The sequence below is a fragment of the Camelus ferus genome, chromosome 4 (genome assembly GCF_009834535.1).
Source record: "Camelus ferus isolate YT-003-E chromosome 4, BCGSAC_Cfer_1.0, whole genome shotgun sequence".
NCBI lineage: Eukaryota > Metazoa > Chordata > Mammalia > Artiodactyla > Camelidae > Camelus > Camelus ferus.
In genome coordinates this window covers 46138466-46155631 of record NC_045699.1, presented here as the reverse complement: position 1 = coordinate 46155631, position 17166 = coordinate 46138466, and the positions used below count along the sequence as shown (strand labels likewise).

Genomic DNA, 17166 nt, shown 5'->3' with positions numbered 1-17166 from the left:
TCCTAGTAGGAGGGCAGTCTGGATCAGTCAAAATATCTGAAGCTTTTTGAAGAGATAAAGAAATGCTCTTTTCTCAAAACAAGATGTCAGCCAATTTTTCCTATAAAGAGTCAGATAGTAAATATGCTCAGCGTTACAGGCCATACAGCCTCTGTCACAACCACGTAACTGCTGTTGTGGAACGAAAGCAGAGACAAATACATAAACGAATGGCTTTGACTGTGTTCCAATAAAGCTTTATTTACAAAGTCAAAAGTAGGTCATATCTGTAGTTTGCTGATCCCTGCTCTAAACAACCATGGGAAGTGACATTTAGTAATAATAGCTGACATTTGTTGAACAGTAATCATAAGCCAGGCTCTGGTAATCTAATGTGATTTGTGTGGTCATCTTCCCCAGTTTGGAGATGAGGAAACTGGCTCAGAGGGATTAGGAACCTTACCTAAGGTCACACAGCTAAGTCAGTAGGAGTCAAACTCAGATCTGATTCCAGAAGCTGGTGCTTAATCATTCCTGATGTCTTCACTCCCATCTCTCATTCAGTGAGAATGGAGCACTAGTAACTTCCTAGCCCCAGAGAGAGAACTGAGTTTCATGGCTTTGTTGTGCACTGACACAATGGAGAAAAGTTCATGCAGCTCTTGAAGAGAAAGCTGAAAGATAAGGAGGGAACTCAGGGAAGCTGAGGTGAGACTAGAGAGATGACCTTGCCTAATTTGGGGATTCTCTGGTGCTCAGACTTTGTATGATCAGATCAGTGCTGTTTTTTAAATTTAAAATTTTAGATCTTTTTTAAAAGATTACTTCAAGTCACCTCTCCTTGACACTGCACTGTGTATATGCATGCAATATTTGTTTAATTATTCATTATTAGTCTTCCCCCTTTTATGCATGCTCCATGGCAGGGTGTTTATGTTTTGCCCACTGTTGCATCCCTAGTGCCTAGAACAGAACTTAATTCAGAGGAGGCACTCAATAAATTGTTCCTGTGATTAATAAGTCAAATGTGATTCATAACTACTTAGCCTAAATTTGTTTAGTCACAAACACTGGCCAAGTGTCAGGCTTTGGAAATTTGATGTGTCCTCTCTTCTCAGGCTCTTCCCACCTTGGATCCGTCTGTATGATGTTTAGCCCTGAATCTAGTAGAGCTGAGGTGCAATATCACACTTTGCCCCTAGATGTCACTGTCCTGCACATAAACAAAGAATCAGAAATTGGGAAAACCCAAGTAATGACAGCCAAACAGCTACCATTTGTTGAGCATCTTCTCTGTGCTGGATATTGTACTAAATGCCTTCCATACATCATCTCATTTTACTCTTATACCAGCTCTGCAGCTTAGGGCTCCCTGGCTCCACTTTTCGAGGAGGAGATAAGTCCAGCAAAGTTATATAGCGTGCTCAGGATCACATTTGACAAGAACTGGGATTAGAAGGAGCCCAAAACTGTGTTCTTTTTTTGCACCATGCTTAGAGCTTACATGAGCCTCCCCCAACTACCTTCCACTCCTTGCCATTGTACAAATCAGAAATGCAGAATGAGAGAGGAAGTGATTTACCCAGGGTCACACACAGGTCACAAGGGATGGAAACAGGACTCCAATCCAGGTCCACATAATCCCAGATCCTGTCTTTCTAGTCACATGCTACCTCAGGCTTCAGACTTGAGCCTTAAAACTGGGAGGACTTGGCTTTATCACACTTACCAGAGGGAAGTTTAAAGGCCAGCTGTGCCGTGGGTGCCTTCCCTATTCAGGCAGCAGGGGTCAAGGTGCTGCATCTACCTCCCCTGTAGATGACTCACTGAGTGTGCCCACCTCATGTTTCTCAGCCCCTCCCTCTCAGCGTACCACTTCTCGTCCAGGAGAGACTGTGCAGTCCCAAAGGACCCGAGGTATTGTGTGCTGGAGTGTAAGGTGGTCCATACTCCTATGTGCATGGGCCCTTGGGAAGAAGCCGGGAGAAGTGGCACTGCTGAGCAAGTTCAAGGTCACTGCCTCCTGGAAGTTATACTGTGGGAAGAGTAGTACCCCTTCCATCTCATGGGAAAGCCTTGGCAGAGAAGGAGGGACCTGGAGGTGCCGGCACTTGCTGGTGGGAGAAGTTTGGGGAGGGGAAGAGGACCCAGAGGCTGAGGTTGGCAACTCTGCCTACCTGGTATTCGTGGCATCTGCATTCTCCTGTCCATTTGGTAGTCACTGCTCTGCATCGGGCCTCCTCCCTCCTCATCAGGACAGCGGCCCCAGCTTCTAACTGGCCTCCTACTTCAGGCTCCCACCTCAGGTCCACCCCTCAATGCTGCAGAGAGCTCCCCATCACTCTGATGCTTAAAGATGCTTAAACCTCCAGCAGCCCCACGGGAGGCCCCATCACATGCACACAGGCTCTCCTGCTCCAGCTCACCCCGTCTCCAGCCACCCCCATCCCGCCCCACACTCGTGCAGCCATACAGAACCTCTCACAGAAAGGAAATGTTGTTTTAGACAAAAGAACCAGCAGCTACAAAGGCCTGGGAAGAAATAGGAACCTGCAGCAGGTGGGGCCTTATGGGAAGCAGAACCTGAGCCCTAGGCAGGAGGCAGTGACCTTGAACTTGCTCAGCAGCACCACTTTCCCTTGTCCTTTTTCTGGGAGCTCATTCATTAATTCCCCAGGAAGATCAGAGAGCCAGCCCCTGCACAAGACACCAGGGCACAGAGGAGAGACTGGCTGGTCCCTGACTCTGTTCTGACAGGAGCACAGTTGTAGCCCACGCCCTGTGCAGGGCTACAAATTCACAGAGGAGCAGCTGCTCAGGCTCAATCTTGAAATAAGGGTAGGAGGGCACCGGCAGAAAGCCGGGGAAAGACCTTCCATGGGCAAATGCCTGGACCTCCAACAGCCCTGGGTGAGCATCAACCAGGGAGCCCCTTCTAGCCGTCCTCTGAGTCCTAAACTCCTCAGCATTTCTTCCTTTTGGTCCAATATCTCAAGGCTTTCAGGGAGCCGCCTGGTTCCCCAGAGAACTAGGGTTAAGCCAGGCCTCTGCAAACCATCAGCCGTTCACTGAATGCTTCTGAAAAATCTCAGAGGGGGCTTTGCCACTGCCCCGCCCCAGGTAAAGTGGTTTTGGTGGATTTGATCTCTTTGGTAGTAACTCAGCAATACTTTCTTGTTCTTTTCACAATTTGGCCACAGAGAAACCTCTTGTGTTTCTATTTCGCCTTTAAAAATGGCTTTAATAGTTAAAAGCCAGACCTGGTGGTATTTGTTAAGCTTTTGCTTCAGTTTTGTTTATTTTTCTATATAGTCTTTTCCAGAACTACTTCATCACATTAGCTTTTATTTGGTGTTGGGGCAGGGGGCAGGGAAGGACACATAAACGTGCAGTGAGTGAAATACAGGTTAGCTTTGCCGCTGACAGCATTTGTCCTCAGGCCAATCCCTATCAAATGGACATAAAATAGGGTGGGAATTTCACGGTATAATAAAGATATCCCAGGCTGCAAAGGCGGGTAGAAGCTGTATTTCTTCTTTATATATTCCTTCATCTCAATTCAATCCATCAAACTTAAGTACCAACTGTATGCCAGGTCCTGCTGGGTACTGAGGGTAAACAAATAAATAAAACAGGCTTCCCTTCTGTCAGGGGTTCCCCAGTTTACTGAGGAGGGCAGGCGGGTGTACAACTTAATAAAGCATCTGGTCGCTGAGACATCTGGTAGGTGCTGTAAATGTTTGAGGGTGTGGATTCTGGAGAGAGGAGGAGCTTGGTTCCAATCTGGGCTTCACTTTTTAGTAGCTATATTCCACTGAGCAAGTTACTTAGCCCCCAGCACCAGCCTCGGTTTCTTAGTCCAAAAAATGGGAATAATAGTGTCTGCCTTTATGTGAGAAGATGTATGTAAAACAATAAACCTATAAAAAAAATTTTTTTAAAAATCAACCTAGAGGCAGGTGCAGTGTATGTGTTCATTAAATGTTAACATTTATATTTATTTTTCTTCTTGTAGTTACTACTATTACTCTCCATAATAATAAGTATTGAACGTATTGAGTATAATTATGTGAACAAAGTGCTATGGGAATAATTAGTTCTGCTGTGGGAGTTAGGGGGCTTCATGGAGAGGTGACAATGCATCTGGGTCTTTAAAGATTATTAGCAGTTTGCTGAACAGAAAGAATAGAGTGTTTTAGACAAGAGAACCAGCACCCACAAAGGCCTGGAGTGAAAATCACAGCAGAGTCCGAGACTGGGAGTCAGCAGACTTAACTAAGTATATGTGTGTGTTTGGGGTGTGGACAAGCCAAGCTCATGAAAGGCCTTGAATGCCAGACAAAGAAGCTTGGCTGGATTTATTCTATGGGCGATGGGGAATCTGGGGGAAGTTTGAAACTGGGGGTGCCACCATTCGGTCACTCACCTGACCCAGTTCCTCGGCTGCTGTTGGAAAGCTCTCTCATGTCCGTTCCCATCTGCCCCTGCCTTCTCTGCAGATCATCAAGGACCAGAAACTGCTCGTGATCGTCGGGGGCATGCTGCTGATTGACCTGTGCATCCTGATTTGCTGGCAGGCTGTGGACCCCCTGAGAAGGACAGTGGAGAGGTACAGCATGGAGGTAAGCGCCCGGCCCATCAGGAGGGAGCCCTGCGGGGATACTGCCCCCAGATACCGGGACAGCGAGGCACAGTCGCCCCAGCTGCCCAAGGTGCGCTTCTTAAGAAGTCGAGATAGTTATGGGGAAGTCATCACAGCTCCACATGGGCCTGCGTTCCCTATCAGGAATGTCTCATCAGCTCTATTTGCTTCCATTTGAGACACATTATTTCAGGAAGGCCAAATATAACGTCTTTACTCCTGGGGAAACAATGGCAAAAATTTGTCTAGGTGTATTAATATATGCAGAATTAAGGGGAAATGTTGAGCTGTTTAAACCAGTATGTAAAAGCCCAATTTATAAAAAGATCCGTTAGTCTAGAAATTACGTTGCATTTTTAATCTCGCCTTTAAAGTCAATTCCCTAAGGAGTGTTACTAGGGAATAAACACTCTGATAGCTCCTTCTAGTTACCAGAGGATCTTCAAAGTGATGTGTTGTCAAAAAGAAGAACCTTACATAAAAGTACTGTTAAATACATATTTTAGTAGACTTGTGCTCGGCTTTGCCCTTAACGCATACTGGTCTTCCTTGGATGCTCCAGGTTAGGGAAATTCAAGATCAGGGAAGTTGTAGTTATGCTGACTTTCTCTTAGAAGAGTTAAACATACCTTTGTCGGGGAGAGAGCAGGCTGAATGGTGGTGGCTGTACTGTATGATTTCCCTGCAGGGTAGCAAATTCTATTGAGAAAACTGGAATTTTCTCCAGTTCTCTCACTGCGTTATTAAGGAAATCTTTCTGTGGAATTTAAGGTGAGTTCTTAAACTAAACTGGAGACAGTCATTTTATGCATTGAGGACAGAGGTTTTTATCCTTCTGGACAAGATTTTCTAGCAAATAAGATGCCTGGCCTCATTTGTCTGGCAAACAGGCAGAGGGTTTGCTCGGCCCAGTAAGAAGTTAGGCAATCAGAGCAGTGGCAGAGAACGCGTTTTCTGACAGCGTGGATTTAGGAGAGGAATTTAGGGCTGTGTGCCTCCATCTCACTGCCTTAAGTGTCCAGCCTGGGGGGAAGCAGGAATCCAGACAGGCTCAACCAGATCTGGCAGAGGACAGACCCTACACTGGCTCTGCCCATGGGCCAAAGGGGCAGGAACTCAGCTGAGGTCACTTGAGCAGACAGGCTGTTCCTAGAGGGGAGGTGACATCTGGTCATCACTCATCTGCACAGTTGGAAAAGGAGCAGACCTGCCCCCGACTCCATCCTAGGGGTTCACCACCCATAGGATTTGGAAATCCAGACCGGAAGTCAGCAGGAGGAAGAGCTGCCATTGGCTAACTGGACCTCCAGGCTAGGGAGAGCCTGGGGTGATGATGATCAAAAGAAGTAATGCTAATGACAACAATAATAATGATGCTGCTGGTGACTAGATTTGTGTGTTAATTCACTGAATCCTCACAGTAACTCTGTAGAATAGGTACTATCCTGAACTCCATTTTAATGATGCAGAAACAGTAACCCAGAGAGATTATTATATAAGGTACCCAAGGTTACCTAGCAGGTTAGTGACAATACCACCAACTCTTGTCTCACTCACTCCCCTCCCCTGTCTTTCAATACACGACAGTACTTTGTAGTTTTTAGGTGTTTTTGAAGACCTTTGGTCACTGGTCTACGAAATGGGTAGGGCAGGGAAGTGTTCTTACTTTCTGCAGATGAAGCTTAAAATTAGGTGTTGGGCAGACTGAGGGCCCAAGGATATCAGGGAAGGAGAAAAGTGAGTCGGGCAGACCCCGTGACAGAGACCAGACCCAGCTGGCTTGATGCCGAGCCCAAGGGCTGCTGGAGGTGGGGCTCTGCTGTCTCTGCTCAAGGTTAAGATGGGGGCCGGGCATGCACTGGGGTCCCTAGGATCTGGCTGTGTTGGGGAGAGGCTGCAGAGCTGGAGTTGGCCTGAGTCAGCTGACTCCGGACATAGATCCAGGAAGCTGTGCCCTGGGAGCATTTAAAGGAGATGGAGCTTGTGCAGGCCAATTAGTGTAAGTGGCATTTCACTCTCACCCATCTTACCTTTCTTCCTTACTTTCTGTAGTAAGTACTGCCGCTCTCCACAGCTCTGTGCATAGAACCCTGGTCCATTCCAGACCTTCTAGGAGATGGTTCTCAAACTGAAGAGCCATGGGGTGCCATGGAAATGCTTCTCTGTGTAGATGAGGAAACTGAGGCTGGGTAGGGAGAAGGTCCTGCCCGGGGGCATCTGAAGGTGGGGGCTGGAGGACAGCCACCTCCCTGGCTTGAGGCCCAGACACCTTGTCTCTGTGTTTCCCTCCAAGTATCTGCTGAGATTTCTCTCTGAACCTTTTCTGGCCTGATCCTCTAATTTTAGGGTTGCCCTGTCATTCTGTTGCCATGGTAGCAGAACCTTTGATTTGTTGACCCACAGCCCTGTCGGTTTATTGTCATTTTTCCACCAAACAGCGCCAGGCTGTCAGTTGATTTCCCTCACACCCGCCTCTGTCAGATGCAGCATGATGGTTGGGTGTCCCCAGGGGCTGAGGGGTCCTAAATTTTCTACGAAGGGCTGTTTTTTCCACAACCCCCAGTGAGAGAGAAAGTTTACGCTTGGGGGAGAAGTGATCAAAGATCTCCCTGGCCTGTCCCCTCCTCCTCTTGGACCACACCTATCCCAGAAGCCTTTGGTCACTCTGGACACTGATGCCTCAGGATTCCAGTCACAGACCTTGCTCTGTGTTGCACTTTCAAGCCTTTGCCTGTGCTGGCCCCCCTTCCAGAACCTTCTCTGACAAGTGAGTGAACTTCAGTTGCAGGCTCCTGTGTCATCTGCTGTGTTCCTGAGCTCAACCAGATTTAAGCACCTCCTCTTCCCATTCCCGTCCCCATCTTGGCCTTGCCCGTCAGGAGACTTAGCACACTGATCATCTCTGCTGAGTGCATCTCTGCCCCATCCCACCTCTGCTGGGCTGCTTGCTTCTCCAGGACAGGAACCCTCAGATCAGTCTCCCCCATCACCCAGCCCAGCACCTCCACATGCATCTTCCCCTGGGGAGACAGAGGTGAGCACAGCAGTGTGACCTTTGGTCCCAAAGTGACCACAGGCTAGTGGGGGGCAGAGAGTAAACATGCAAATAAGCACAATTCCTTTAGATCGCATGGATTCTGATAGCACTTGGAAATAAATAAACAAGATGAAGGGTTCAGGAATAACAGAAAGGACCAGTGGAAGAGCGTCTCCATTCCAGAATGGAATAGAAAGTACTTTAACAGAAAGTACAGAGAGTTTCCATATATGTCCCACCCCACACCCCATAGTTCTCCCTATTATTAACATCTTGCATTGTGTGATGTACTTGTTATAGCTGATGAACCAGTATTAATACATTATTATTCACTAAAGTACGTAATTTACTCTAGGGTTCACTCTTTGAGCTGTACATTCTATAGATGTTGCCAAATGCATAGTCATGTATCCACTATTACAGTGTCGTACAGATCAGGCTCACTGCCTGAAATATCCTCTATGCATCACCAACCCCTTGCAACCACTGACCTTTCTACTGTCTATGGCTTTGCCTTTTCCAGAATGGCATACAGTTGGACTCATACACTATGTAGCTTTTTCAGACTGGCTTCTTTTACTTAACAATGTACATTTAAGTTTCCTCCATGTCTTTTCATGACTTGATAGATCATTTCTTTTTACTACTGAATAATATTCTATTGTACAGATGTACCACAGTTTGTTTATCTATTTGCCCATTGAAGGACATATTGGTTGCTTCCAAGAGTGGACAATTATTAACAAAGCTGCTATAAGCATTTTTAGGTAGGTTTTTGTGTGGACATAAGTTTTCAAGTAATTTGGGTAAGTACCTAGAAACAGGATCATTAGATCATATGCTAAGAGTATGTTTAATTTTGCCAACTGTCTTGCAAAGTGGCTGTATCATTTTGCATTCCCATCAGCAGTGAATAAGAGTTCCTGTTGCTCCATCCTTGTCAGCATTTAGTATTGTCAGTATTTTGTATTTTAGCCATTCTAGTAGTTGTATAGTGGTATCATATTGTTGTTTTAATGTACAATTCCCTAATGACATATGATGTAGAGTCCTTCTCAGACTCTTCCAGAAGATTGAAAAGGAGACAATACTCCCAAACTCATTCTCTAAAGCCACCATCACCCTGATACCAAAACCAGGCAAAGACACCAACAAAAAACAGAATTACAGACCGATATCACTGATGAACATAGATGCAAAAATCCTTACCAAAATACTAGCAAATTGAATCCAACAGCACATAAAAAAGATTATACATCATGATCAAGTGGGGTTCATCCCAGGGACACAAGGGTGGTTCAACATACGCAAATCAATCAATATAATACATCACATCCACAAGACAAAGGACAAAAACCGCATGATCGTCTCAATAGATGCAGAAAAAGCATTTGATAAAATTCAACACCCATTAATGATAAAAACTCTCACCAAAGTAGGTATAAAGGGAACATATCTCAACATAATGAAAGCTATATATGACAAACCTACAGCAGCATAATACTCAACAGTGAAAAACGCAAAAGCTTCCCACTAAAGTCTGGGACAAGACAAGGCTGCCCACTATCACCACTCCTATTCAACATTCAAGTCCTAGCCACAGCAATCAGGCAAGAGAGAGAAATAAAAGGGATCCAAATTGGAAAAGAAGAGGTAAAAGTGTCACTATATGCAGATAACATAATACTATATATAGAAAACCCTAAAAGGTCCACATGAAAGCTACTAGAAATAATCGAAGGATTCAGCAAGGTAGCAGGTTACAAGATTGACATATGATGTAGAGCATCTTTTCATATGCTTATTTACCACCTGTATTTCTTCTTTTTTAATTTTTAACTTTTTAATTTTGGGGGGGTGGTAATTAGGTTTACTTAATTATTTATTTTTGGAGGAGGTACTGGAGACTGAACACAGGACCTTGTATATGCTAAGCATGCACTCTATCACTTGAGCTATACACTCCCCCCTGTATTTATTCTTTGGTGAGGTATCTGTTCAGATCTTTTGCCCACTTTTTAATTAGATTGTTTATCTTCTTATTGTTGAGTTTTAAGAATTCTTTGCACATTTTGGATACAAGTCCTTTATCATGTATGTGTTTTGCATATATTTTCTCTGAGTCTATATCTTGTCTTTTCATTTTCTTCACATTGTCTTAGGCAGAACAGAAATTTTTTATTTTAATGATGTCCAAGTTATTAATTTGTCATTTCATGGCTCGTGCTTTTGGTGTTGTATCTAAAAACTCATTGCCATACCCATGGTCACCTAGATTTTCTCCTGTTATCTTCTAGAAGTTTTATAGTTTTGCATTTTACATTTAGGTCTATGATCCATTTTGAGTTAATTTTTGTAAAAGGTGTGAGGTCACTGTCTAGATTCACTTTTATGCACGTAAATATCTAGTAGTTCCAGCACCATTTGTCAAAAATACTATCCTTTCCCCACTGGATTCCCTTTGTGTCTTTGTCATAGATTGGTTGACTGTATTGGTGTGGGTCTATTTCTGGACTCCCTAGTCTGTTTCACTGATCTGTTTGTCTGTTTTTTCACTAATACCACACTGATTTGATGACCATAGTTTTATAGTAAGTCTTGAAATCAAATAAGTCAAATAATATCAGTTCTCTGACTTTTCTTGTTCAATATTGTGTTGGTTATTCTGGGTCTTTTGTGTCTCCATATAAACTTTAGAATCACTTTGTTGATATCCACAAAGTAACTTGCTGGCATTTTGATTGGGATTGTGTCAGTTCTATAGCTCAAGTTGGAGAGAACTGACATCTTAACAATATTGAGACTTCCTATCCATGAACATGGAATTACTCTCCATTTATTTAGATCTACTTTGATTTCTTTCATCTGCGTTTTGTAGATTTCCTCACATAGATCTTATTTTGTTAGACTTATACCTAAGTATTTTGTCTTCGATGCTAACATAAGTGGTGTTGTGTTTTTTAATTTCAAATTCCAGTTGCTCATTACATAGGAAAGCAGTTGAATTTTGTATCTTAAACTTGAATTCTACAATGTTGCTTATAGTTGCTTGTTAGTTCCAGAAGGGTTTTTGTTGTTGATCCTTTGGGACTCTCTACATAGATAGTCATGCCATCTACAAATGAACTATTTTATTTTTTTCCTTCTCAATCTGTATGCGTTTTAGTTCTTTTCTTGGCTTATTTTTGTTTTAGCTAGGACTCTTAGTGTGATGTTGAATAGCAGTGGTGAGAGGGGACAACCTTGCCTAGTTTCTGATATTAAAGGGAAAGGATTTAGCTTCTCAACATGAAACATGATATTAATATATCATTTTTTTCTTAAATGATCAAAAAATAAACACAAGATGGTTCTGCTGTCCAAAACTGAGGGTGCCTTTGGAGAGGTGACAGGAAGGGCAGTGATGACACAGGCGGAGCCTGAGTCATTAGGGAACTTTTGTGTTAAGCAGAGGAGTTTAAACTTCAGAATGAAAGACATTTAATCGGGGGAATGACATGATCAGATTTGCCCTGGCCGCAGGGTGAGAACAGATGGAGAGGCGAGGCTGGAGGCCCAGCAATGGCTCAGAGATGGTTTTTGCAGTAATCCAGGCAGGAGCTGATGACGACCTAAAGCAGGGCAGTTGCAGTGGGAACAGAGAGAAGTGTGTGGATTTGAGAGCTATTAAGGAAGCAGACATGACAATGCTTGGTGATTGGTTGACTCGAAGGGGTAAGGACAGGGAGGCAGCTGGGGCACTGCCCAGATTTCTGACTAGGTAGTGGATGGCAGACCTCACCACTGAGGTCAGGTGCAGAATGAGGATTTGGAAGGGAATGTGAAAGGTTCATTTCTGGGTAGAGGACCTCAGAAGATTGGATGTAGGGTCCTAGAGCACAAGAGAGCAGTTTGTCCAGTAGATAAATTTGGGGGAGGGGCAGTTTACACATTCACAATGGGAGCTGTGGGGATGCATGTGGTCAGCGTGAGAGTGGTACAGTCAGAGTGAAGACATCCTGACTGGAGCCCAAGGAATCACTAAGTGGTGATGGGAACAGGAGGAGAAGCCAGGCAAAGGGACTTTGACATGGCGGTCTGTAAAGAAGGGGGTAGCCAGGAGAGAGAGCCACCCATGGATGGGTGCAAGGAAGAGGAAAGCTGTCCATGCATAGGGAGAACTTGAAGAAGGAAGGAGAGGTCTCCCAGACCAAAGTAAGGACTGACAGGTACTCCTCCATGACTTGACTCTGTCCTCAGTACTCCAGCATTGCATTGCAACCGTTCCTTCCTCTGCTTTACCAAGTCTGATGGGAAGATTGGCTATTTCTGCATTTCACATATAACAGGTGTGGATAAATCTGCCAAGTATGTTAAAAAGGTTTTTAAAATACGATTTTTATTCTTAGAAAAAGGAGGGGAAAACTCTCCTTTTTTTGAATACCTACTCTACCAGTGGCGATGGTGAGTAGGTGTTGGACATATGGGCGTGGGGTTCAGGGAGGGGTATGGGCTGGAGATGGGAACTTGGATGCGGTCAACATATAGATGACACTGAGAGCCTTAGATGAGAGCACGGGTTGGGGAGTGGGGTGCCTAACAATGGAGAAAAGAAGGGGACCAAGGACAGACCCCCAGTTACACCAGTGTTTGGAGACAAGGGAGGTAGGCGGGAAACTGCAAAGGAGACCTACAAGGAGAAGCCACGGATAGGAAGAAAATAGATGAGTCTGGTGTCTAGGAAACCAAATGAAGAAAGTGTTCCAAGGAGGAAGTTTTGATGAAGTGTGTCAAGTGCTGCTTTTAGATCAAGTAAGATGAAAACCAAGAATTGACACTGTGTATGTGTGTGCATACACACACACCTATATGGGATTTTTTTTCTTTTAAGGAAAATAATTTGAGATAATTTCTTCCAAAGTGAAAGCAGTGCATAATGATGGTGTGAAGACAGCCTGGGTGGAAGGGTTGTTTGCTTTTGTCCCAAGCCTTCCTTTTCTGCTAGCCCACCTCTTGACCATTCTGAAATGGTTCTGAAATGGAGAGAAGATGTGGACAGCACCAAAGGCCACCGGATGTTGAACATCCAGGAGAGCCATGGGCAGCCACCGAGGCAGCATCCTGAGGCCACCTGCACTCCCTGAGGCCACCCACTATCTGCTTCCCAGGCAGGTGGCAACAGAGGTGGAATCATGTACAGTTGGTCACCCATAGGAGCCACATGTGTGACATTCGTTTACAGAAATGGCAGGAGAAGGAGGGAGAGTATAGCTCAGTGGCAGTGGAAGAGTACATGCCTAGCATGCACAAGGTCCTGGGTTCAATCCCCAGTGCCTCCATTAAAAAAAAAAAAAGGAACGAAAGAATTGGCAGCAGGCTGTCTCCACCAGCTCTACGTCAAGAATTGCTTGCACTCTGGGTTCTGTGTCTTTCTGGCCATTCAGGCAGTAACCATGTAAAGGGCAGTTTGGGACAGAGGAGTATTTCAAACTTCCCTCCATATTCCATGCTTTGACCATGCTTCTTTGTGGAAGCAAATGGGGGACTTGGAAGTCATAGACTGCACTTGGCTCTGAAACTGGTGTCTTATTCCAGTTATGTTTCTATGGAAACAGATATTGGAAGAAGCAAATACATAGAGTTTTAAATAATTTTAACTCTTATCTTCTGCCTCCCTCTACAGTTGCTCTGGAAAAGAATTCCAATCCCAAAGCAGAAGCTTTCAGAAACATCTGGTATCTTCATAAAGCTTGTCCAGGCTCCATCTCACACTATTCATTTTGAAATAAAGAGGTATCAGAATGGCCAGGGTGAGGGGCGTGCTAAGGGTCATGGTCCACTCTGCTCTGTGAGCTGCACATGGGCAGCCTGGTGGTCCAAGGCTTTGATGCCCAGGGTCATATTCCAAGTGGTGAGTCATCACTGCCATCCCTGGACAGTAGGACAGGTCTTTGTCATCCATAGTCATCTTTGGGGTTCTGGATGGTCCTGCTCGGGCTCCACCTGGATGCAGACCAAGTCCCAGGCAGGGCAGTAGGACTCAGCAAGGACCTCAGGTGGACCTGTTAGCTGAGGCCACCCCAGTTAGCCTGCCTACCACCTCCTGGGAGAGGGCTGAACCATCTGAAGTTCTGACCATGTCATTCTCCTGTTCAATCCTCCCTGCTGGCTAGAGATGAAGCCCTCACTCTGAGCGGTTCGGGAGGTCCTCAGTGATCTGGCGATCTGGCCCCATTCATTTCCCCTGCCTCCTCTCTCAGCCCCTCCCTCACTCCTTGAGCTCAGCTCCCCTTACTAATGGCATTTCATCAAAATGTCACACTCTGTCTCCTTCCACACCTTTGTACCTGCTGTCCTCTTCTGCCCAGAACACCCTCCCTCCCATTGCAATACGCCATCTTCATGTAAAAAATTCCTGCTTGACCTTCAAGAGGCAGCTCAGATGCATCTTCTCCAGAAGCATCTGGAACAGCAGGCTGCTTTGAATGCCTCTGTCTAGGCCCCCACCTCACCTTGTCTGCCCCTCATCTGATCACAACACTGGTAATTATCTGCCTGTGCACCTGGCCCCTCCTAGTCTGTGACCTCCTGAGAGGCCAGGGCCATCTGTGTGTCGCCAGCACCCACTGGCAGAGCCTGGCTCTCAGTAAGTGCTCAGTAAATATTTATTGAATAAATTGTTCCCTCCACCTGGAACTCTCTCCCCAAGCCTCCATATGTCTGAATTCAACCCATCTGTCTGGGCCCATTAAGCCGGCTTCTCCAAGAAATGTCTTTGCTGAGTTGCAATTTAATTTAATATTACACCCTCACCTTTTATCAAGGGCCCACTTATAGGGCTAAAGCTGCCAATTGAAGGATGATTCAGCATCTTCTATAAAAGACGGTTGTTCAGTTTGTGACTTCGTCCCTGGAGACAGCGATCCACTGGATAGATCCTCACGGAATTTAGCGCCAGGAAATGGGCTGTGCTCCCCTCGCGAACCTGTATCTACTTCCTTCCTTCCGTCAGGCAGTCGTAACTGAATAAGCCACTCTGTTTTCTTTTTAACCTTGGCTGCCAGAAAGTTGGAGCCAAATTCAACACTCAGCCGCAATAACCATCTTTTCTCGGGTTCCTGGAGGATTATCTCGCCTTCTGATCGTTCGTCTTTATTTTTAACTGTCCTGTTGTGTTTGGGCTTTTATTGTGCGCTGCCTCAGGCCCTTTGGGAGAGGAGGCAAGGTGTAAGTTCCAGATTAAGTTATCAAAATAAGAATGCTAGGCGAGATTTAATTGAAATGATGTGCCAGAGAGACATTTTCAGGATGTCCTCAAACATTCTCCTCTGGCTGGGGTCCCAGATTGGCCTCGGCTGCAGTCAGCATGGTGGGCCCCATGCGTGGACAGACTGCTCTGCCGGCCACAGCCAAGCTTCTGGAACATTTCATCCGAAGGCATTTCAGATCTAGGGGAGACCGCAGTTTGTTTCGGTTTCCTTATTAGCTTCCCTTGTGCCTTTGGGAGGTCCTAAGGCTCCAGAGGCCCCTCAGGACACCAAGCAAAAGACACAGAGGCACCACAGCAGGGGACAGCCCTGAGGCAGGGAATTCTCTGGTCTCTACCCGTCTGGTGCTCCGCAGAGGTTGGCCTGTCTACTGGCCGTCCTCAAGTGCCACAGGGCAGAACGGCTGGAAAATTTATCTGCGATACTGGCCTCTTTCGAACACTGTGTGTCTTGGTAAAGCCAGTCCGGTTCTTGAGCAAAGACTGCCTTTAAATTTTGATGGTTTTCCCCGCACATCCACACTGGCAGCAGCACAGGCTGTGGCATTCATGGAGATGTCCCCTCTTCCTTGTGGGAGAATTCCAGCCAGCCTGCCTCTTCGTAAATGGTGTGTCATCTGGGCGCTCCTGCAGCTTTTTGGGGAGCCCATTGTGTGTGTGCTCAGACTACCCTGAGGACTGCTCAGTCTGAGGGGCAAGACTGGACACACACAGAGTGGGCTGTCGCCTTCTCCATGACATATGCCTCCAGACTCTTGGTTTTATGTCTGACTTACTGTACAGAGATACTAGGCTTACTTTTCTAAAATATGAGCCAGGATGGTGTTTGAAGTCATGTCCCTCAGAGGGTGAAAAGTGAGAAAGAACAGGGTGTGCTAGGTTTGCTGTGGTAACAACAAAACTCAGTGGATTAAAGCCTCAGAGACTTCACTCGTCATAGCACTTGTTCACAGAAGAACAGCTATAGCCTCCCGCCACCACAGCATCATCACTCCAGGACACAGCTGGTGGGGCACCTCCGGAGACAGTTTTTGTGGCACAGTGCATGGCAGGTGTGCACTAACTTTTAAAGCTTCCACTCACTTTCACTCATGTTTCATTGGCCCCAACAGGTCAACTCTCCATGCCTGAGTTCAGTGGGACAGGGAAGAGCCATCCTACCATGAACCTAGGAGAGAAAGAGCCAGGGTTGGAGGTTTAGCCATAATGACTATGGGAGGGCCTTCCATCTATCTTCCTGCCACTGTCACAGATACCACCCCCCAACTAGAATGTGAGCTCCATGAGAACAAGGGAGGAGGCAGAATTGTGTTTTATTCACTGCTGCATCCCCAGCCCCTCAATAAATAAGATCAGGTAAATGACTGAAGGAAGCCAGCCTTCAATCCATTGCTTCTGTCCATCTCCACTGCTCCTACCGAGGTCTGGGGCACCGTCATCTCTCATCTGGCATCACAGAGAGGGCACTATGAGCAGAGCTACTGTGGATGCACCATGGACAAGAGGGATGATGCTGCCTTTCCTGTGGAGGCCACTGAGCTGTGGTTTATTGTTGTTACCACAACTTTCTAAGCAAGCTCCCTCCTCCCACTCATAGCTCCCTCCAAGCCGTTCTCCATGGCAGTTGGAAGTGTCCTTTTGGTTTTTTAGGTATAATTTACATACCATAAAATTCACAGTTTTAAAATGTACAGTACAGTGGTTTTTAGTACATTCCTAAGATTGTACAGTCATCCTCACTAGTTCCAGAAAGTTCTCATCACTCCAAACAGAAACCCTATTCCTTTTACCCATCACCCCTATCTCCCCTTCCCTCCAGCCCCTAGCAACCACAAATCTACTTTATGGCTCTGTGGATTTGCCTACTCTGGATATTTCGTATCAACAGAATCATACAATACATTGATTTTTGTGTCTGGCTCCTTTGACGTAGCATAATGTTTTTAAGGTTCCTCCATGTTGTAGCCTGTGTCAGCATTTCCTGCCTTTTTATGGCTAAGTAATATTCCCTTATGTGGATATACCACATTTTATTTGTCCATTCATCAGTTGATGGACATTTGGGTTGTTTCTACTTTTTGACTATTATAAGCAGTGCTGCTATGAGCATTTATTTACAAGTTTTTATGTGAACATATGTTTTCAGTTGTCTTGGGTGTATGTATGTGTGTGTGTGTGTATATATATGTATGTGTGTGTGTGTGTGTGTGTATATATATATATAGAATTGCTGTGTTATGTGGTAATTCTGTTTAACATTTT

General features: G+C 45.5%; 1 protein-coding gene and 1 long non-coding RNA gene across 4 annotated transcripts in view; one reads left to right on the top strand and one right to left on the bottom strand.

The window, feature by feature from the left end:
• Positions 1–17166, top strand: part of GABBR2 (gamma-aminobutyric acid type B receptor subunit 2) — a 352698-nt gene that overhangs the window by 295803 nt on the left and 39729 nt on the right. For all 3 annotated transcript variants that reach the window (XM_014559751.2, XM_006185246.3, XM_032478052.1), the window contains one exon: positions 4479–4601. In XM_014559751.2, coding sequence (XP_014415237.1) covers positions 4479–4601 — 123 coding nt within the window. The remainder of the gene's footprint in view (positions 1–4478; positions 4602–17166) is intronic.
• LOC116663199 lies at positions 255–16072 on the bottom strand. Its single transcript, XR_004319346.1, has 3 exons — positions 15988–16072; positions 4406–4568; positions 255–653 (listed from the first exon to the last, which is right to left on the bottom strand). It is a non-coding gene; the product is annotated as an uncharacterized LOC116663199 (long non-coding RNA).